Source organism: Podarcis filfolensis, assembly GCF_964270895.1.
Source record: "Podarcis filfolensis genome assembly, chromosome: 2".
NCBI lineage: Eukaryota > Metazoa > Chordata > Lepidosauria > Squamata > Lacertidae > Podarcis > Podarcis filfolensis.
This window is the reverse complement of record NC_139605.1, coordinates 29,617-50,518: the sequence shown is the minus strand read 5'-3', so window position 1 is coordinate 50,518 and position 20,902 is coordinate 29,617. Positions and strand designations below refer to the sequence as shown.

The 20,902-nt window shown below is 49.6% G+C and overlaps 1 protein-coding gene across 6 annotated transcripts; it reads left to right on the top strand.

Annotated features, from left to right (window-relative positions):
* The first annotated feature begins 10 nt into the window (after positions 1-10).
* Positions 11-10,693, top strand: KIFC1 (kinesin family member C1). Of its 6 annotated transcripts, none has more exons than XM_083601189.1 (18): positions 11-313; positions 775-866; positions 992-1,129; positions 1,299-1,413; positions 1,490-1,555; positions 2,692-2,730; positions 2,835-3,051; positions 3,143-3,341; positions 4,217-4,363; positions 4,444-4,575; positions 4,960-5,076; positions 7,279-7,452; positions 7,925-8,092; positions 9,271-9,409; positions 9,600-9,739; positions 10,030-10,103; positions 10,286-10,361; positions 10,537-10,693. In XM_083601189.1, exons 2-18 carry the CDS (start codon positions 849-851, stop codon positions 10,576-10,578), a joined length of 2,001 nt encoding a protein of 666 aa, XP_083457315.1. In that variant the 5' UTR covers positions 11-313; positions 775-848; the 3' UTR covers positions 10,579-10,693. The 6 variants fall into 6 exon arrangements, 5 of the variants coding, with proteins under 5 accessions (XP_083457315.1, XP_083457314.1, XP_083457317.1 ...); XM_083601188.1 differs by having other exon boundaries at positions 124-313; positions 2,689-2,730; XM_083601191.1 differs by lacking the exon at positions 1,490-1,555 and having other exon boundaries at positions 163-313.
* Positions 10,694-20,902: the final 10,209 nt, after the last annotated feature.

Sequence of the window (20,902 nt, the reverse complement as noted above, 5' to 3'; positions counted from 1 at the left end):
CCGACGCTCCTTGGCGGCGCGCGTGCGCAGTGCCTCGTCCGCTCGGGCCGCGCGCCAAGGGGGGACTTAGGGGCGGAGCCGGCGCGAGGTTATGCGGCGACGCGGCCTGGTCGTTGGCGTAATACGAAGAGGGCGGGTCCGGCCCGCGTGACGGGCGGCGCGGATTGGTCTCCTCCTCTCGCCGCCTCGCCATTGGCTGCCGGGCGGCGCCGCGGGGGAGGACGGGAGCTGCCCGTTTGAATCCGACGGCGGTTGGGTCGGAGAGGGAAAAGGGCGGCGAGGAGGAGCAGACGGGGCGTCGAGCGCCGCGCCGGTGAGGCCTCTGGGCGCGGGCAGAGGGGCCCCTTCCTCAGGCGGGAGGGACCAGCCAAGCGCACGGGGCGCTTCCGTCTCTGCCAAGCCCCAGCAGCGGCGCTCTTCCTGTAGATCAGGGGGAGGCAGCCCGGGGGCCGGATCCGGCCCAATCGCCTTCTCAATCCGGCCCGCGGAGGGGCCGGCAATCAGCGTGTTTTGACATGCGTAGAATGTGTCATTTCGCTGAAAATGCACCTCTGGGTTCTTTGGGGCAGAGGAATTCGTTCTCCCCCCCCCCCCGTATAGTCCGGCCCCCCACAGGGTCTGCGGGACAGCGGAGCGGCCCCCTGCTGAAAAGGTTTGCTGCCCCCTGTGGAGCCTCCAGGCCCAGAGGCAGCCCATCTCGATGCCTTGGGGCTGGGGGGCATTTGGCCACTGGGAGCAGGATACTGACTAGCTGGGCCTCCTTTGACCTTGCAGGCTCGGCTTCATTTCTTTGGTCTCCCTCTGGCTGAAGGTGTCTTGCTTCTTCCAGAAGGCCTTGCCTGGAGCTGATGGATGGTCCCCCTCCCGTGAGTCACTTCCGGGGGTCTGGGGGCTTCTCTCTCGCCTGCCTCGGGCTTCGACACCCCCCTCCACCCTGCTTTTGGGATTCTCAACGACCCTCCGTTTCTCTCTCTCTTGCACCCCACCTCAGTTACCACTCAGGGAGCAGAAGATGAACTCTGAGGAAAAAAGTTTCCTGCTGCCAAAAGGCCCCTCCCGGCTCCCTGTGTCTGGGCTGCGCCTCAAGCGCCCGGCCAGCGATGAGAATGAGCCCCCCAAGGTGGACCGGGTGAGTTCTCAAGCCCCTCCCTTCTTCAGCATGGGGTGTATGAATGGGGCATTGCCATTTCCAGCTGAGAGGGACGTTGAATAGAATCAGTGAGGTGGTCAGGGACCCCTGCAGGTCATCCAGCCTGGCCCTGGAGAATAACAAACAGTTGCCCTTTCCTTCCTCACAGAAACGGGCTCGGGGTCCCCTGGACCCTACCAAGCGGGGAGGACCTGTGACAGCAGCCCCCTCCTTTCCGAAGCCTCCGCCAGCGGCCCCTGGGCTCCGAAGCCACCGCCAGGCTGGTAAGCTCTGATCAGGGGGCGGGGCAGAACCTGGGGAGCCCTTCTGGACTTTGCTGTAACACAGCTTTCTTGGCAGGGGGGCGCCGCCGCTCAAGCACTCGGACACGGGGGACTGCGGGTGTGGCAGGGCCGTCCATCACAGGTAGGCAGCGGGCTGCAGAAGTGTCCCTGTTAAGGTGCCGTATCATACCTGTAAGGAATTGATCATTTAGAGGAGCAGCACCCATCGACTTATTTTCCAAAAATATTATGAATATTGTTGTATTGATTTCCATTACAGTGGTACCTTGCTTCTCGAACGTCTTAGTTGTTGAACAATTTGGCTCATGAACGCCGGAAACCTGGAAGTAAGCGTTCCAGTTTGCAAACGTTTTTTAGAAGCTGAGCATCCGGCACAGCTTCTGAATGAGTGCAGGATTCTCCTGCAGCCAATCAGAAGTTGTCCCTTGGTTTGCGAATAGTTTCTGGAGTCTTGGACTCCTGGAACAGATGAAGAGAACCAAGCCACCACTGTATAAAAAAAACAATGGCATTGCATAGCTAACCTATGGAACTTCCTCCCACAGGAGGTAGTGATAGCTACTAACTTGGATGGCTTTACAAGAGGATTAAACAGATGCACGTCCAAGAGGGCAATCAATAGCTACTAGCCGTGATGTCTGTGCTCTGCTTCTATGGTTGGAGGCAGAAATTCTTCTGGATACCTGTTGCTCGAAGCCACAAAGGGGGAGGGGGGGTCTTGGGCTTGAATCCTGCTCTCTGGTTTCCCACAGGAAACTGTTTGGCCACTGTGAGAACAGGATGCTGGACTAGACAGGCCCCTTGGGCCTGATCCAGTTATGTTCTTACAACACCAAGCAGCTATCTTTGCTGGACTCTTTTTGGGAACTGCTGAAGCCATTTTAGTTTTGGCAAGCTGATTCAGACGTGTAGAATGTGGGTGCCCCATAACGCTGCATCTAGTGCCCCTTTAACTTGTGTGCATTCAGTGTAGGAAACAATATAAAAAGTTTGGAGAGGGGCTGGGAAAAATGCTCTGGCAATCCCGCCCACCATTAAACCCAGCATATTTCAGCTATATGCGATTTTGACTTTAGGCGCAATCTGTGGAATGGAATCCTCACATATGTTGCTTTAATATGTCTTGAATTCCTTGCTGATTTTATGTTTTGAAGTATTATTATTGCTTGGAGATACTTCATGAAGCAATGGAGAGGAGACAGGGTCCCCTTGGGAATCCTTTCACTGCTTCATGTCTCATTCCTTTTTTCCCAGCAGGATCCCGTCGGACGGTGGCTGCGGCAGCCCCTAAGCCAGGTAAGGCCTAGAGAAGGGAGGGAGGTGCCCCCCCTCCTGTGCCATCCTTGAGCCGCCACCGGGACCGTCACACTGTCCTCTCTCTATCCCTCTCCTCTTGGCAGCCGCTGCTCCTGCCGCTGCTGGCGGGGGTGAGAAGAAGCGGGCCCCCTGGGACTTGAAGGGGCAAGTGAGCGACTTGCGGGCCAAAGTGGGGACCTACAAGGAGAAGGCCCAGGGGCTAGCCGGGGAGAATGAGGCCCTGAGGCAGCGGCTGAACCAGCTGGAGGGGGAGCTGAAGCAGGCGACGGCCCGCAACCAGCAGCTGGAGGGGCAGAACAGGTGAGTGAGCAGCAGCCTGAGGAGGGCATGGCGGGCTCCTTCTGCTACTCCTGCTGCAGGATCTGACCTCTGCCCTGCCCTCTCTTTGCAGTGCCTTGGCCTTGGAGCTGCAGACCTGCCAAGCGCAGGCTACAGAGAGCCTGCAGAGGGTGGAGCAGCTGGCGGAGCAGGAGCAGCAGCTGCAGGAGACCATTAAGAGCCAGAGCCAGACGATCCGGGAGCTGGAAAGCGCTGGCCGCAAAGCCAGGGAGGCCAAGGAGGATTTGGCTGCCCAGCTGGAGGCCAGAGAGGTGAGTGGGGGCTGGGGACCCTTCCACCCACCCTTTAATGGAGAGACTGTCGGCCTCCATGAGGTGCTTGGAATCCCAAGGTGAGGTGAGGAATCCTCGGGACTAGCCAACATCTGCTTGTGACTCCTGCATTGCAGCGGGGTGGACTGGATGTCCCTTAGGTACCCTTCTGATTCCACAATGCCAGAATCAATATCAAAGTTAAGGGGTGGGTCCTCAGCCCCAGAAGAGGGAGCTAGATACCCTAAAATTTTTTTTAAAAAAAATTATTAAATATTTTCAACATATAATATAATACAACCCAAACTAGTTTAAAAAAACATAATAAGATGAGAGAAAGACATTGCAAACACTTTTGTAAATCAAGAATTTTTTAATAAAAAATAAATAAAAGATAATAAGAAATACAGGAAAAAGCAATAAAAGGTGGGAAGATAAGGAGAAAAAGAAAGAAAATAAATAAAAATCACAACAATAATAGTAATAATCACAATATAACACAAAATTTTACGTGTCTAGCCCTCTATCATAATTGTATCTTAATCTTCAATCCCCATACCGAGAAGTGTATCCCTCTCAGCTCTCGCTGGAAGTGCTTCCCCTTTCCTCAGCCTCATACCCTGTTTCTCACACAAGTCCCTTTTCTATCCATCGCAAGAGGGACCTAGATATTTGTCTGGTGGAATTGCTAACCTCTGCTGTGTCCGTTCCTGCTGGTGCTTTTCCTTTCCCAGCTGAGGAAGCCTGCGTTTGCCTCCTCCTCCCTGAACGAGCCTGTGGTGCTCCTAATCTGCTGCCTGGCTGAGAGGGCGGGTGGGCGGCTCTGGCTTTGAGGTGGCCCGTCCCTCACTGCCCCTGGGGTTTCTCTGACGCAGGCGGAACTGCGCCTGGCACAGGAGAGCCTGGCCCGGCGGGCGCAGGAGAATGAGGCGCTGGCAGCACGCAAGGCCCAGCTGGAGCAGAAGCTGCACGAGTCGGAGATGGAGCGGCGCTCCCTGCACAACGCCGTCCAGGAGCTGAAGGTGGGCCGGCGGTGGTGATGGGGCTGGCGCTGGGGGTCCCTTTGTGGGGCTGGGTGCTGAAGAGTCCCCGCTCCCTCCAGGGCAACATCCGTGTCTTCTGCCGCGTGCGCCCCCTGCTGAGCAGCGAGAAGGAGGCCCAGAAGCCGGGGATGAGCCACCTGCGCTTCCCGCCAGACGACAGCAAGAGCCTTGTCTTATCCAAGGCGGAGGAGGTCAGTCTGGGGGGGGGACTAGGTGGTTGTCGAAGTCTCGGTGGCATCTAGGGCCGCCACAGTTGCCAGGGGACGTCAGGAAGTCTCAACCTGCCGCAAAGAAGCCAGTGTTGTTCCTGCAATGACCTTTTATAGCAGGGTGGTGCAGGAGCAGGAGAAACCCAAGGCCAAGAGACCCAAGGCCAGCGGAAGGATGTGTGTGTGAGAGAGAGCATTGCGGCCCCGGGAGAGCTGGCCAAGGGGGAACGCGGCCCCTGTTGCCGCTTAGTCGGTAGAGCATGAGGCTCATAATCTTAGAGTTGTGGGTCCAAGTCTTGCTTGGGGGGTGGACTAGATGAACCTCGTGGGTCCTTCCAACTCTGCAATTCTTTGATTCTCTGCCAGTCCCACGTTGGCCGGGAGCGAAAAGAGGACATTGTCTATGAATTCAACTTTGACCAGGTCTTCCCTCCGTCCAGCTCCCAGGAGGAGGTCTTTGAGGAGATCTCTCTGCTTGTGCAGGTAAGAAAAAGCATTTTATTCTGTGAACCGCCCTGAGATCTTTTAATGAAGAGCAGCACATAAATAAATTAAATAAATATTTTAAATAAATACATTAAGGGGGGAAGCGGCCCAGTTCCTCTAGTTTGTTATTGTGTTGAGTATGGTACAGTCTTTTTTTTTTTTTTTTTTTTTTTTTTAAATAATATTTATTGAAGTTTCCAAAATACAGAAAGAGAAGAAAAGAAATTATGAAGATACATTCAGAACCTTATTTTCAAACATCCACTTTCTGGGACTCCCCCCTTCCCCCACCCCTACCGTATTCCCCTTTCATATTGTTGTTTCCACAAGTTCTGTTTCTGATTTAAAGCACAATTTATATACCCCATTGTTCAAATTTAAATTTATACAAACCTTATGCAACACCCTTGGTAAAAAAAAGCAAAAGATCTCTCCCCATAGCCCACCCCCTTTTCTTTCCACAATGTCCCCCTTTTTTCCCATTAAAGTAAAAGCACACAGAATAAAAGTATAAAAAAATAAGAAATATATTAGAAAAAAGAAAACCAATTCAGAAAATAGTTGCAAACCTTTGGATTCTAATTCTCCCTCCCCTTCCCCGGTTTAATTTCCCTTATCCTCCAATCTATGTTTCCAGCCTGGAAGTCTTAAGTCCATCAATCCCATTTTTCCCCCAACTCCTTGCAGAATTATTTCCCATTTTTAGGATTACTTTTTAAAAATTAATTCCTAAATCTTTAAAAATGTCAAATTATAAAATTCCCCCCATTGTTCTTTCAAGGTTATAGTCCAGCTTCCTCTTGTTCCGCTGCTAAAACTTTCTTATTCAGAAGTTTAGTAACTCTACATGGGTTGTTGTTATTCAGGAACAAAAACTTGCGTTCAGTCCCTTCCTTCTTCAGTAAAGTATTCTGTTGTCTCCTTTTAGTCTAAACACCCTGTAGACGAGATTCAGTTTCAGTTTTGCAGCTTTCCCAGGAGATAACCAGTTCTGTGAAATTCCGAAGTGTTGTATTTTTCCCGGCTTACGCCCATCTTTGTAATGTCCCGAAGCTCCTCTAGGGGGGTTGTTGTGACTTTGTTTCCAAAAATCCGATTGTTCTCCGTATTTTCGCCATTTTGTATTCAAGTCTTAACAAATTATATCAAGTTGTAACAAATTTGACCAGCAAGGTCCTTGTAATAAAATCCTCTTTAAAATTCCGACTTTGACAGCTACTTTGACAGCTGTCAAAATCACCGGCTCTTTTCACCAGGCTCACTCCTCAATCGCCCCGGTTCCCAGGGAGGGGGGTGCATTTTCCTTCTCCTTCAATTCTTCCTCCAGCACAATTCTTGTACTTCCCCATCATGGAATTCTTGATTTTAGCAAAGATACCGTTCTTTTTGGGCCTTGGCTTCCCAATCCTTGTTTTAAAATGTCTACAATAGGGAGGGGGACTGACTTCCTTTTTAGATCCCCCCCCCGCTCGTCTCAAATCCAGAAAATTTTTCTTCTTTTAAACCCGATTTCCAATTTACTCACGGGTTGTTGTTAAAAGTCCAAATTCTCAATGGAAGAAGTCAGCGCTCTCCGCCGGATGGCATGCGGCTTCGCTCGGCAGGGATGGCAGAGGACTCAAAGCACCACGCTTCTCCCCGGCACCCGATCCGTAGCCTTTAAAAAGGCTCCTTCACGAGTCGGGAGGGCGCTAGCGGTGCTAGCCGAGTCTCCAAGTCCACGGCCCCCGTGGCCGTGGTTTCTAAGGGTCCCCGCATCGCCGGTGCGGTAAAACCCAGCCCCTGCCGAGCCGGCTCCCTCCGGAGCTCGGAGGGAGTCCGCCATTCGGCGATGGCGCCAACCCGGAAGTCGAGTATGGTACAGTCTTATCTTGGCTCTCAAATGCCTTGGTACTCGTACAGTTTGGCTCCTGAACGCTGAAAACCTGGAAGTAAGTGTTCCAATTTCCAAACATTCTTTGGCAGCCTTAGTTTTTGAACGGACTCAGTTCGACAACCAAGGTGCCACTGTATTATGATGATGATGATGATGATGATGATGATGATGATGATGATGATTACCCTGCTGATTTGGCTGGCTTGTCCTGTGAGCCTTGGCTGAAGGACGGTCTGGAAATTTCATATAGAGTGGCTGTCCCCCTCCGGGAGCAGGTATGGCCTGGCGGACGCCAGCATGACGGCTTCCCTTCCTCCCCGCAGTCAGCCTTGGACGGCTACCACGTCTGCATCTTTGCCTACGGGCAGACGGGGAGCGGCAAGACATACACCATGGAGGGCCCCGACTGCCAGGACCCTTCCACGGCCGGCATGATCCCCCGCGCAGTGCAGCAGATCTTCAGGAAAGCCCGGGAGATGGAGGCCAAAGGCTGGAAGGTGGGGGGCAGAGAGGGAAAGCGGTTGCAGGTGTCCAAAGGGGGTGGAGGGGTGAGGAAGCCGCAGGCGACACCCGCTGCATTCACTCGCCATGCTGTAATTCCGAGGGTGGTTTCACACTGGGCATGGGAGCTCCCAGAGAGGGCACTGGTGAGAGAGGTTCTCCCAAGCCCTCTGAGCACTCGGGGAGGGGGCTGCCTCTTTCACCCTCACCCGCCCCACAGGATGGTGAGACCGCCAGTGTTTTTCCGCAGGGCCTTCCATTCAGTCTCACAAGATCCCCTGAACACCCGAGGGCTGGCCTGTCTGAACTCCTAGGCCTCGCCTTTGGAGGCCTCCTCTGCAGGCCATCTTGGAATAGGCATGCCAGTTAGTCCCTGAGTCTGAGCCGGGAGCGATGTGCTGGCTGGGCACGTGCCACCCCAGCCGCCTTCCCTGGTATGATCCTGCCCCTCTGCCTGTCTCCTCCCAGTACCATTTCACTGCCAACTTCCTGGAGATCTACAATGAGTCTCTGCGGGACCTGCTGGTCTTGCGCCCTGAGCGGGGCTCCGAGCTGGAGATCCGGCGAGTGAGCCAGTGCACGGAGGAACTGCACGTCCCCAACCTCTGCTACGTCCCCGTTGCTTCGGAGCATGAGGTACCGCGGGGGGGGGGGGGCAGCTGTCTGGGATTTTCCAGGGGGGTTCCTGCGGTTCAGGGGGTTGGGTAGATGACCCTTGGGGTCCCCTTCCAACACTACTATTCTTCCGCTCTCTGCACTGTGTCCGGCCTCCAGCCTGCTTGCAAGGGGTGGAGGAGAGGCAGAAGCCAGAGAACCAGCCCCATTGTGACCCATTTTAGGGCCTTGGTCTGGGGACAAGGCAGCCAGAGTGTGTCTGCATCCAAAGCCTCTGAGGGGAGGAGCAGAGTGAGGAATATGGGGTTGGGCTAGAGGACCCTGGGGACCCCCTCCAACTTTGCAGTTCTCTGAGAGGCTTCTGTCTCCCGCTGTTGTATGAAGGCATGAGCCATCCTGCCTTTCTGGAGAGCTCAGGTCACCTGGGTCTTGGCCCCTCGGCTCCTGATGGGGTTTCTGCCTGCCCTTGAGTTCCAAGAGGAACAACTCCCCGCCATGCTTCCCTTTCTATTTGCAGGCAGTGATAGAAACTCCAATATAGAAGCTAGGCACAAAGCGGCTCCTTAAACCAAGGTTAAACTCACCCAAATGGAATGTCTAGTTGCCATTTTGGGGCCAGGCGGTTCTAAAGTCTTATTTTTCAAATGATGGACTGACTGACTGATTCTCAGTTAAACATCTGGTTAGTTCAGATGACCACCTTGAGCTGGGATTGGGGCAGTCCACATATCTTGGCCTATTCCAGCTTCTTTTTCTTAACGGTGCATTCACAATATAAGAATATTCTTCACAACTGAGAGTGGGGCAGTGGGGGCAGGGGAGTGAAGTCAAGTGAGAACAATGAACTGACATTGTTCACTGCTCCTGCTCAGGCTGCTGAGAGAAACCATTTTGATTCCGGATACTCATTCTGATTGTGCAGCTAAAATGTAACGGATAGAATTCTATAGGATGAGGTACTAGTGTGTGGAAACAGTCTCGCTCCAAGGATTCCCAGGCTTGCACCTCCAGGTGGTGATGTCCAACGCCATCTGGCGCCCGGGCATCTTAGTTTGGTCGCAAGTAGCCAATAGCCAGGTGGAAAATGTGCCCGGCTAGCCTCTTCACACTGTTTGCCGGGGGCTGGCTAGGGCCAGAGGATCTCAGGGGTCCCTTCCGACTGCCATTCTCCGCTTCCTGCCCCCTGCTTGCCCCTTCAGGTGCTGAAGCTGCTCCAGAGGGCCAAAGCCAACCGCTCGGTGGCCAAGACCAATCTCAACGAGCGCTCCTCCCGCAGCCACAGCCTCTTCCAGCTGCGCATCGAGGGCCACAACGCCAACCGGGAACTGCACACCTCCTGTGAGTGTAGCCTGCCAAAACCCTTCGCCGGAGGCCTCTGTCCCTGCCTTGGCCCAGAGGCTCAGGAGCTCCCTTGCTCCCCCTCTTCTAGGCCAGACACTCTGTCCCTGGTCCCCAGCACCCCTCAGTGGGAGATGGGGGCACCCACCCTTCTCCCTCCACCCTCACCCCTCCTTTGTCCCCCCGGCAGCCGTGCTGAGCTTGGTGGACCTGGCTGGCAGCGAGCGCCTGGACAAGTCCCTCTCCACAGGCGACCGCCTCAAGGAGACCCAGGCCATCAACAGCAGCCTCTCCAACCTGGGCCTGGTCATCACCGCCCTGAGCAACAAGGTAGGCGGGAGAGTCCCGGCCAGCCATGGGGCAGCCCTTCACAGCCCGCCTCCCGCAGCGCACTGGTCTTCTGCGAGGGTGAGGATGTGGCGTCCACCGCTGTCTCACGTGTGGGGTGCCCACCTGTCAGGGGCTCTAGAACTGTGATTCCTTCCAACTCTACAATTTGATCAGGAATGGGACAGCCTCATGATGCTGGCGGAACCAGCCTGCCCTAAGTGGGGAGGAGGGGCCCCCCAACATTTCCCCTCCCTCACCCATTCTTGTCCGCTTCCTTTGCCCCCTTGCAGGAGGCCCATGTGCCCTACCGGAACAGCAAGCTGACCTACCTCCTCCAGAACTCCTTAGGTGGCAATTCCAAGATGTGAGTCGGCAAGGAGGGAGTTGATGGCTCCCCTTTGATGCCTGGTCTGCGCTGTCCTGCCAGGAACGCATGGGATTGGGCTAGATGACCCCGTTCAACCCAGAAGTCTCTGACAGGGGTGCCATGCATCCCCCTTGAGGCACCCTCTGTTTCTCCTCACTGTCTCCTGCCTTTCCCCCCAGGCTGATGTTCGTTAACATCTCGCCCTTGGAGGGGAACTTTGCCGAGTCCCTCAATTCCCTTCGCTTTGCCAGAAAGGTAAGTGGCTGCAGCTTACGGCTGGAGGGAGGGGAGGTCCCTTTCTCTGGGCTGCTTGCAGAATCTCCTCTGCTGAAGGTGCATCCTGACCGTAGCTGGATGGAGGAGGTGGCGGCAGCAGCAGCTGTGGGGACCAGTTTATGTCCCCCAAAATCTGTCCGGTCTTGCCTTGCAGGTCAATGAATGTGTCATTGGCACAGCTTCAAATCGAAAGTGAGGGCGCCGGAGGCGGCTGGTCTTTCTGCTTCTTGGATAGCGACCCCATTCTTACTCTTTTGTCTTTTAAAATTTTGATACTTTTTTTGTAATAAATGTTTATATTTCTGAATTTATATTCTGAAATTTTCTTCTTCCACTGCTGAATTTGGCATTTTCTGCTGTCTTCCTCCGGTGAGCTGCATGCACAGGCTCCACTTCAGGGCACCTCCTCCCTCTCAAGCCTCCCTGCCCTTTCGTTGGCAGCAGTGCAGTGGCCTGTGTGGTGTAGTGGTTCAGAGCGGTAGATTCGTAATCTGGGGAACCGGGTTTGCGTCTCCGCTCCTCCACGTGCAGCTGCTGGGTGACCTTGGGCCAGTCCCCCTTCTCTGAAGTCTCTCAGCCCCACTCACCTCACAGAGTGTTTGTTGTGGGGGAGGAGGGGAAAGGAGAATGTGAGCCGCTTTGAGACTCCTTCGGGTAGTGATAAAGCGGGATATCAAATCCAAACTCCTCCTCTTCTTCCTCTTTTTCTTCTAATTCAGGGGTAAGGGAAATAGGTGGCTTGAGCTTGAGTTTGGCCCTTCTGGAAAGGATCCTGTGGCAACGGGAGGAAAGCTGCAGCCATGATAGCATTGGGAGCCTTGTAGGTAACTGTAAGACCCTTGTGGTCCGAGGAGGCTTCCACGGCTCTCAGCAACCAACTCTTGCATGATGTGGTTTTGCTAGCAAGGCCAAAAGATGCAGAAATGACCCACCAGGAAAGATGGGCTACTCCTGTTGAACTCCTTCCTGCAAAAAGCTGCCACAGCACCTCGCCAAAGACTCCTGAACAGGCTATTATGTTCTTATGTACGAAGAGATAAAAAATTAGCTGTGTTTCAGAGGAGAAAAACATGCTGGTTGTGTCAAGGCTTGTTTGTGAGTTGGGGGGTTCATCCGAGCAAAAATACACACCATAGTAACAAACAACATACTGTTACGGAAAAATCTAAGTGCCAGGCTGCTCAGTCCCCCAGCTGGTCAGGCAGAGCCCACGGGTCCCTGCGGAATAAAGGAAGGAGTCCAGCCACCAACCGGAGCAAATAGCTGTAGACCAAAGTTAATTGCGCAACAGGTTCAAAGAGGAATTTTGAACCCCGAGGATGGGGTGACGACTTTTAAAACTTTCTCACCGTATCCCAGAATACAGTTTACACAGCGTCATTGCTACATCACTGACATGTCACCAAAGGGGAGGGGTAGACTGGGGTTACACTAGTTTAACCTTGGCAAACATGTCCAGACAAGTCCTTGGTACAACATTAGCATAAACAGACATGTCAGGGCAAGACCCAGGTGTTAGATTAGCATAGATTAACACTTCTGAAGTCCCACCACCCAAAGTACAATAGAACTTCCTTTGCATGCCTGGCCCCATGGCAAGTTTGGTGATGGGATTAGGCTCTCCTTGGTCAACAATCAGCTCAGCAATTGTCACCTCTGGACACTTCCTGGAGTCCCTTTTCCAAGGGCAAAATAGTGTTGGAATGGAGGAAAATGGCAAAGGAGTTGATTTTATGATTTTTTAAAGTTAGGTAACTTACCTAAGCTGTCAAGTTGAAAGAATACATTCAGGCATAATATTTGTAACATTTAACAACTTTAAAGATGTGCCCCCCCCATAATTTCCATAACAATATGTCCATCCTATGTCAATAACTGGTCCCATCACCTCCTGGCAAATAGAAGGGGAAGAAATGGAGGTGTGACCGAGGTAGTGAGAGATTTTACTTTTTTGGGTTCCATGATCACTGCAGATGGTGACAGCAGTCACAAAATTAAAAGACGCCTGCTCCTTGGGAGAAAGGTGATGGAAAACCTAGACAGCATCTTAAACAGCAGAGACACCTCCTTGCCAACAAAGGTCCGTATAGTTAAAGCCATGGTTTTCCTGGTAGTGATGTATGGAAGTGAGAGCTCGACCATCAAGAAGGCTGATCGCCGAAGAATTGATGCTTTTGAATTATGGTGCTGGAGGAGACTCTTGAGAGTCCCATGGACTGCAAGAAGATCAAACATATCCATTCTTAAGGAAATCAGCCCTGGGTGCTCACTGGAAGGACAGATCGTAAAGTTGAGGCTCCAATACTTTGGCCACCTCATGAGAAGACTCCCTGGGAAAGACCCTGATGTTGGGAAAGATGGAGGGCACAAGGAGAAGGGGACGACAGAGGACAAGATGGTTGGACAGTGTTCTTGAGGCTACAAACATGAGCCTGACCAAACTGGGAGGCAGTGGAAGACAGGAGGGCCTGGCATGCTCTGGTCCATGGGGTCACGAAGAGTCGGACACGACTAAACAACAGCAATGTCAATAACAAATTGTTGCTGTTTTTTTGTTGAATATATGGTATATGGTAATTTACGGACCCAAGAGGTATCTAAAGCCATTTGCACATAACAAAATAGGAGCCAACACAACACAAAAACTTGCTGTATGTAGGTTTTATTTTATTTTTTATATTGTATTTTGGAAATGTACATCACTTTTTTCCCTTTAATTTTTTTGGGGCCCCCCAAGAGAGTGGGGCCCTAAGCTAGAGCTTGTTTAGCTTATATGCAACAGACACAAGCAAGCAAAGTGTTTCCAGCTCTTTGTGTGGCTTGCATGCTGCCTTTTGCAATGTTTTGGGGGGTGTTCAGCTTTATATAAATGGCAGTTTTGCAGATCACACAGACACGGAGGGCGCTAGAGCTTGCCGATCAGAACGTTGGCAGTGCGACGGGGTGAGCTCCCGTTGCTCGGTCCCTGCTCCTGCCAACCTAGCAGTTTGAAAGCACGTCAAAGTGCAAGTAGATAAATAGGTACCACTCCAGCGGGAAGGTAAACGGCGTTTCCATGAGCTGCTCTGGTTCGCCAGAAGCGGTTTAGTCCTGCTGGCCACATGACCCGGAAGCTGTACGCCGGCTCCCTCAGCCAGTAAAGCGAGATGAGCGCCGCAACCCCAGAGTCAGCCACGACTGGACCTAATGGTCAGGGGTCCTGTTACGGCTAAAATCTGGGTGCGGGGCTACTCTGCCACCCAGCTCATCGGACTAAGTCCGTGGGTCCCTGCGGAAGAAAATGAGCTCAGCCGGACAGGAGCAAATTGCAGAAGATCCAAGTTTATTGCGCAACAGGTTCAAGGCAAGATTGAACCGCGAGAAAGGGGTGACATGAACTTTTGAAACTCCCCCCATGTCCCAGAATACAGTGCAAAACACATCCCAGTTACATCATGAATACATTAAGGAGAGGTTGGGTTACACCGGATTAACATATGGAGGAGGGAGGGGGGAATATGCAGAGCTGGAGATATGCGCAGATAAGCACATCCTGAGTGCCGGTGATGAGAAGACAATGGTCCATGTATGCATAGTCTGCCACCTGGCATTGCCCGGAGGAAAGGCTTGGCAGAGTGATTTGACAGGATTAGGGTCTTGACACCTTGCTTGAGGGATTATGGAGGACAGGGGAGGTGTGATGGAGTCCTAGAGAAATTGAGCAAATTGGCACGTTGATTTTCTATGAATTTTATAAATTTTAGTCCCTTTTGACATTGACAATTGGAAATAAATTGATATATTGTAGCGAAGAAGAAGGTGAAGAAGACATGCCCCCCCCTTTCCGTAACAGTCCCCCATTCGGAGATAGATTTGCATTAAAGTTCTGTAAGAACTTGCAAATCTTTTCTCCGCACCCTAAATCTCGGTGAAGGTAGGGGTGCCCTGTGAGTGGGAATAGGCTTTAATGGAAAAGGAGGTGGGTTGAGCAGGGCAGCAAAGGAGGGAGCAACACGGACCAATACAATAATGTACGTGTATGTTATATAGATATGCACTAATAACTTGGTATCCACCGTACTAGATGTGTGGGTTTGTGCAAACCTGAAGGGGACTTGCAAGCCATGCCTCTTAAGGTCATTTGCAAGTATAGTAGTGCAGATAGCTGGATATAGGATATCACATAAAAGAACACCTGTTGTATTTTGTTCAATAGTGGTGTATGCTTTACATTTAGCAGGAAGGTCCGCTACTGACTGAAAAAAATGCAGTTTGGTTTTTTTTTTTAGCTCCACCGTTTTTGTGTTCTCAGGTGCGAAGGTAGCTCTTCTGTGGTCTCACACCGGCATGGTGTCATAGTAGTGGCAATCCCTGGTGAATCCACTTAGGGCTTTCATATTAACCATGTTGCCTGGCACTCACCCCAGCTGGCACAGGTTTGGGCACGTCATGAGGGAAATGTCCTTGCCTTGGCCATTCTATGGGATTTTATTATTATAGGCTCTGGTCTTGCAGTCATGGGAAGTTGCTCACTTGCACTTTAAGGACCAAAAAGCTAATTGCAGCCTGGATACACTTGCCCAATTCAAAATGAGTCCAATTTGAATTTATCTTGCCCCATGGTTCCCAACTTCTCAAACCAATCTGTTAAAATAAAACCATTTTTAGAGGGCATTTGTTCAAATAAGTCAATTTAACTCTATAAGGGATTATTCCTGCTAAACCAAAGCATATGCACTTTCATGTATCTTATCAGCTTCTCTTTGGTTAAGCGAGTTTTTAGCACATTTTAAAATGGGTAGGGAAGTTGGCAGAGTGCCAGGTGAAACAACTAAATGTGGTTATAAATTTATCTAGTTCTAAACATTGGACTACATAATAGCCTGGTCTGTTAAAAGCATAAAATGTATGAGAATCCTCCACTGGGTTGTAAGGAATAAGACATTAAACATAAAAACAATTACACACAAAAATAGCCACAAAATAGCCCCCCCCCATTTGTGGAAATAACACACTGTCAGACACATTTCAACATTCCTACATAATAACACATAATACAAAACAAACTAATTAAGTATCAGTTGCATATCTTGAGACAATTGTGATATTTTATGTATGTATCTTTTGAATCCTGGAGCACAGTCTTGAGGTTCAAAAGTGAGAAGATGTCCTTACAATTCTACTCCACCCCCCTTTGAAAGGAATTGCTGTGGCCACTTTGAAAACTTTGGTGTCTGTTGTTGTTGCTGCAGGTCTTGTGGTGGCGAAGCTTTTCATTGGATCTGTAGTAACACATTTGTAGAAGTGATATCCTGTAGGGGGCAGGGTTTTGGGAACTTAAAAAAGAGAACTGTAAAAAATACAAGGTTAAAATAATAATAAAACACACACACACACACACACACACACACACACACACACAATGACCTATGAGGAACCAAAAATAAATAAATGCTAAGACACACAATTTCAAGAAACCTGCAGTAACAATGAAAATAAAAGAGTGTTTCTTGATGTGACAATATCGGCTAGGATGTTAATAGCAAAATACTGGGAAATGACTTAATACCAAGAAAAAATGAATGACAATTTAAAGTTCTGCAAGTACCTTGAACTAGCCAAAATGACAGAATCAATAAGAAATGCTCAGGCAAAAGGTAAACAAATACCATTCCACAAATAATGTTTGCTTGTGCTTCGATTAATTTCATAGACATCATGGAAAAATGGATTAAATAAATGAAAACAGATTATTTGTAACTTAAAAGTGTCAAAGCCACAAAGAGATGAAAGTCACTAATATAGCAGGGATTCAGACTTGTTTCACAGAACAGAAAGAAAGTTGCTGTGGGAGAAAAGAAGGGACAAACACTTTGTTATCGGGGTTCACATGTCCTGTTAAAAGGGAAAATTATTTCATGTGAGAAGCCTGTCAGGAAATGCTGTTCCTAAAATGCACACAAAGTCTGTGATTTAAATCCCATTGAGGGGGGAATGCTTTGATATTTACCTGTGAAAAGAATTTGGCATGTTAAGATTTGAAATTTGGCAACCTCTTGACTTTGATGGTCCAGTACTTAAGGGTACATTAAGGGTGATTTCCCTCAATGGTTCCAAGTTTTACATAAGGAAATTTGGATAAGTTTCTCCCTGCAGCCCAAGCTCTCCAAACCTCCTCTCCCCCCCTACAGTTCCCCCTCCTTCCTCTCTCTCTCTCTCTCTCCTTTTTTTTCCTTTTTTTTTTTTAGCTGATCTAGCCTCTGTGCATGTGCAGAGTTCAGATCTAGCCTCTGTGCATGTGCAGAGTTCATGTCTCAGCAAACCTTTTATACTATTGAAAATGTTGAATCTTTTGGCTAAATTACCATTTGAATAAAGGAAATGAAGGATAAGGAGTAGATTTTTAAAATAGGGTTAGATTTAAAACAAAACAAGAAACTCCGCAATTCAAGCATTTACCAAAGCTAGAAATTTTCTAAGGGATCATGTTTCCTGTAGCCCAAGCAAGGGAGTGCTTCCTTTATTTACAGGAAAGGGCTATCATTTTGTGTGATTTCCCTCTGGTCATTCGCGGAACAATGCCACGCCCTTATATATGGGAAAAATGGCCAGAGAGTCAGAATTCATAGGATTTTTTAACATTCAGCCTTACCATTTGCAGACAAAAAATTTTCCTGCCCTTTATTTACAGGATTGGTCAAGGCCCATATGTATTTGTATGTGCTTAAACCTTGAATTGACTTTGAAGTCTGATTTTTAAATAGTAGACAAAATGATAAACACTGTAGTCACTCAAATGCTTGATATTACTTCAAAACATCACAGCTTCACCTCTCACCTTTTAAAACTAAAGAGCAAAGCTAGGCTGAATTTCAACTCCATCACCACACCAGAATTTAAGAACTACCCTCCAATGCTTGCGGACACATGTCCTTCCACACAGCCACAAATTGGGAGAGTTGAAAGGGACCCTGGGGTCATCTAGTCCAACCCTCCAAAATATAGGGTTCACAGCAAGATTTCACAGCAAGATTTGTACTACCAAAGAGACACACACATACTTATGTACACAGGCACTACTGGGGAAGAGAGCACAATCAATGCTCCTATCATGTACTAAGGAAGATGAAAATAAAAGTACCCAGCTTTATGCAGAACCCTTTTAGCAGATCTTGAAGCTAGTTTGAGTGAGAGTTTACTTCCTTAGACTAAAGAATGCAAGTTCCTAGTGAAATGATATTTAAATGAAGATTGAAGTGAACAGTTTTTCTAAGATAGGGAGAGGATCTTTTATTAAGCATAATTAAAACAGCCATAGATTTGATTTAAAGGGAATACAAAAGTGAACAATTTTTTCTGAACTTGCAGAGGAATAGTAAGCCTAATTTAGATTATTATTATTATTACTACTATTATTTTAATAACTACACATAGGAAAGTGAGATGCAGGGTACCTTAGGAAAGATTGCTCCCCCCTCTTTGCAGTTTCCCTTAAAGGAAGCTTACTCGGGAGTAAATTTACCTGGCACAGAAGTAAGAAGGGAGGGGAAAAAAAAACAAAAAACTGAAAGAGACAGAATGAAACAAGGGGGGCATTTGGCCAGGAAGTCTTATAGAGACTGATATCAGGAGCCTTACAATAACTCTTCTGTCCAACCAAATCAAAGTTAAAACTGGACTCACATATTTTCTTAGAAGGAACACCATACTTTCATAGGCATATGCTTAATGAAATACATACACTGCATTTTAGCTTGAGAGAGCAGTTGTGCTCAACTACGCTTTTGCAGCAGAAACATTAGGTTAACTTCACATTCCAAAATAGACTGTAGACTCACAATCTCAAAAGTTGCGGCAAAGCAAGAGGTGGGGTAAACATTTGCACCCTTCACTCTCAATTTGTCTTATTTAGGACTGATAAGGTCCAGCATGCCTTCCTTAGATTTAAAATTTTGAAGCAAGCTTGCAGTTTAAACTATGCACACTTAAGAAAGGCAGTCTGTCAGAGACAGAAGGAACACACATAACAGACAACATGTAAACATACATATTCTCATATTCTCATATATGTATTAACACACAACACACATAACAGACAACATGTAAACATATATATTCTCATCCTTTAGTTGGTTATTGCAAGGAGTTGGGCCGCTTCCTTTGGCTTCATTAAGTGAAATTAGTAGGAAGGTCCCACATGGTTTTAAGAGCCTCCTTGCCTCTTCAAACACCACCAGTTAACCAAACTGGCAGGGCTCACAATGCTTAGTTGACTGGGTACCCCTTTATATATGCATGCGTTGTTGTTGCTTTTTGTTGTTTTTTTTCTTTTTTCTGGGATAGAGAAGGGAGAAAGAGAGGGGTTGATTTGGATCTGGGTAACTTGTACAGGGGGCTATTTAGGGTTTTTCTTTTCCTTGTTGCTTGGCAACTTCCTAACAGGGTTTCCTTTTAGAGAGCTCTTCTACCTAATTCCTTATTTCTTCCTTTCTCACTTATTTTCTTCCTTCCTTACTTATCTATTTCCTGGGGTTTTCCTTTCCACTCTGCCAAATCCCGCCCAATTCCTCTTGAGCTATCCCTCCTGGCAACCTCCTACCTATCGTTATAATCTCAGGAAAAGGGGCCCTACTGGACGCCCGCGCCGTGCGGTGCCAGATCGGGTAGTCCCTTGATAGAGTTTTGAACCGAAAATCCCCCTTGCTTTTGGAAGCGGGCTCACGCACGATACACGTGTTACGTGGCACCGACCAGTGCGGCTGGGATTGAGACAGAAAGCAAGACCCCTTCCTGCCCCCTCCGTAAGGGCGCTCGGGAAGTTCGGAAGAAGAACTCCAGCCCCTTGCTTTCAACTGAGATGTCCGTTGCGGGGAGTCGGCTGTCTTTCAAGCCGGGTCTCTCCGTCTTACTTTCGGACTCCCAATTGGTGCGGCTGACTGGAGGGTTTGAGAGGCGAAAGAGATAGAGCTCAGAACCCCCCTTTCGGGTCGAGCGGCAGTCCAAGGTCTCTCTCAGCAATTGGACCAAGAGACAGGCGAGAAAGAGCGATAGAGAGGAGGGCAGAGAATTCAGTTGCCAGGAGAATCCACCCCCTTCCCACCAGTGCACTGGGTTTTCCTTTTCCTTATACTCACGTGTCTTCTATGATGATCCCGGGATCGATGAATAAGCCGGCTGGATCCCTCTTTGCTCCCCGGCTGAACTCCTGGGGCTTTTGATTACCGCCCGGAGGATGGCCGAGGGTCCAAAGGATCTTCCCAGGCAAAATGGCCCGGTGCCGGCTGAAGATTTCGGGGCCCCCGGTCAGCAACGCGGGAGAACCGCATGCCCCACGTTGGGCAGCCAACTGTTACGGCTAAAATCTGGGTGCGGGGCTACTCTGCCACCCAGCTCATCGGACTAAGTCCGTGGGTCCCTGCGGAAGAAAATGAGCTCAGCCGGACAGGAGCAAATTGCAGAAGATCCAAGTTTATTGCGCAACAGGTTCAAGGCAAGATTGAACCGCGAGAAAGGGGTGACATGAACTTTTGAAACTCCCCCCATGTCCCAGAATACAGTGCAAAACACATCCCAGTTACATCATGAATACATTAAGGAGAGGTTGGGTTACACCGGATTAACATATGGAGGAGGGAGGGGGGAATATGCAGAGCTGGAGATATGCGCAGATAAGCACATCCTGAGTGCCGGTGATGAGAAGACAATGGTCCATGTATGCATAGTCTGCCACCTGGCATTGCCCGGAGGAAAGGCTTGGCAGAGTGATTTGACAGGATTAGGGTCTTGACACCTTGCTTGAGGGATTATGGAGGACAGGGGAGGTGTGATGGAGTCCTAGAGAAATTGAGCAAATTGGCACGTTGATTTTCTATGAATTTTATAAATTTTAGTCCCTTTTGACATTGACAATTGGAAATAAATTGATATATTGTAGCGAAGAAGAAGGTGAAGAAGACATGCCCCCCCCTTTCCGTAACAGGTCCCTTTACCTTTACAAAGCTTGCAACAGATTTTCTTTTGTGTTTTCCTTTTGCTCTCAAATCGCCCCTGTGATGTTTGGATGAAGGGGGGTCTATAGACAACAACTACTAGTAAATAGTCCTAAGAGTCCTAATCTCCTTTGACTCGCTCCGAGAGCCCCCTCCCCGCAGCCAACCTCCTTCGCTCTCGCTGAGGACTAGAAAGCTGCGCAGGCGACCAGGAAGGGCCGTCCCTCCCTCCCAGGAGCCGCGTCCAATGGGAAGGCGCAGCGCCTTCTCCCGGTCCCGCCTCTGCGCTGCTGGTTTGCCTAATTGAAGGACGAACTCATCAAAGCAGCTCCCGCCTAAGTTGAAGAGCGCAGCCAATCAGAGTCCAGATCCGCATCCGGGTCCTGTTCTTCCGGCCGACGGGAGAGGCGGGCGACAGTACAAGGGGCGGGACTCGACCACCTCCCCGGTTGGCTAAACTGCCTGAAGGGGGCGGGGCGTCCGAGCCGGGCGCCAATCCGAGCCAGCGCCCTCGCAGCTTCCGATTGGGCGCGGAGGAGGCCCGAGGGCGGG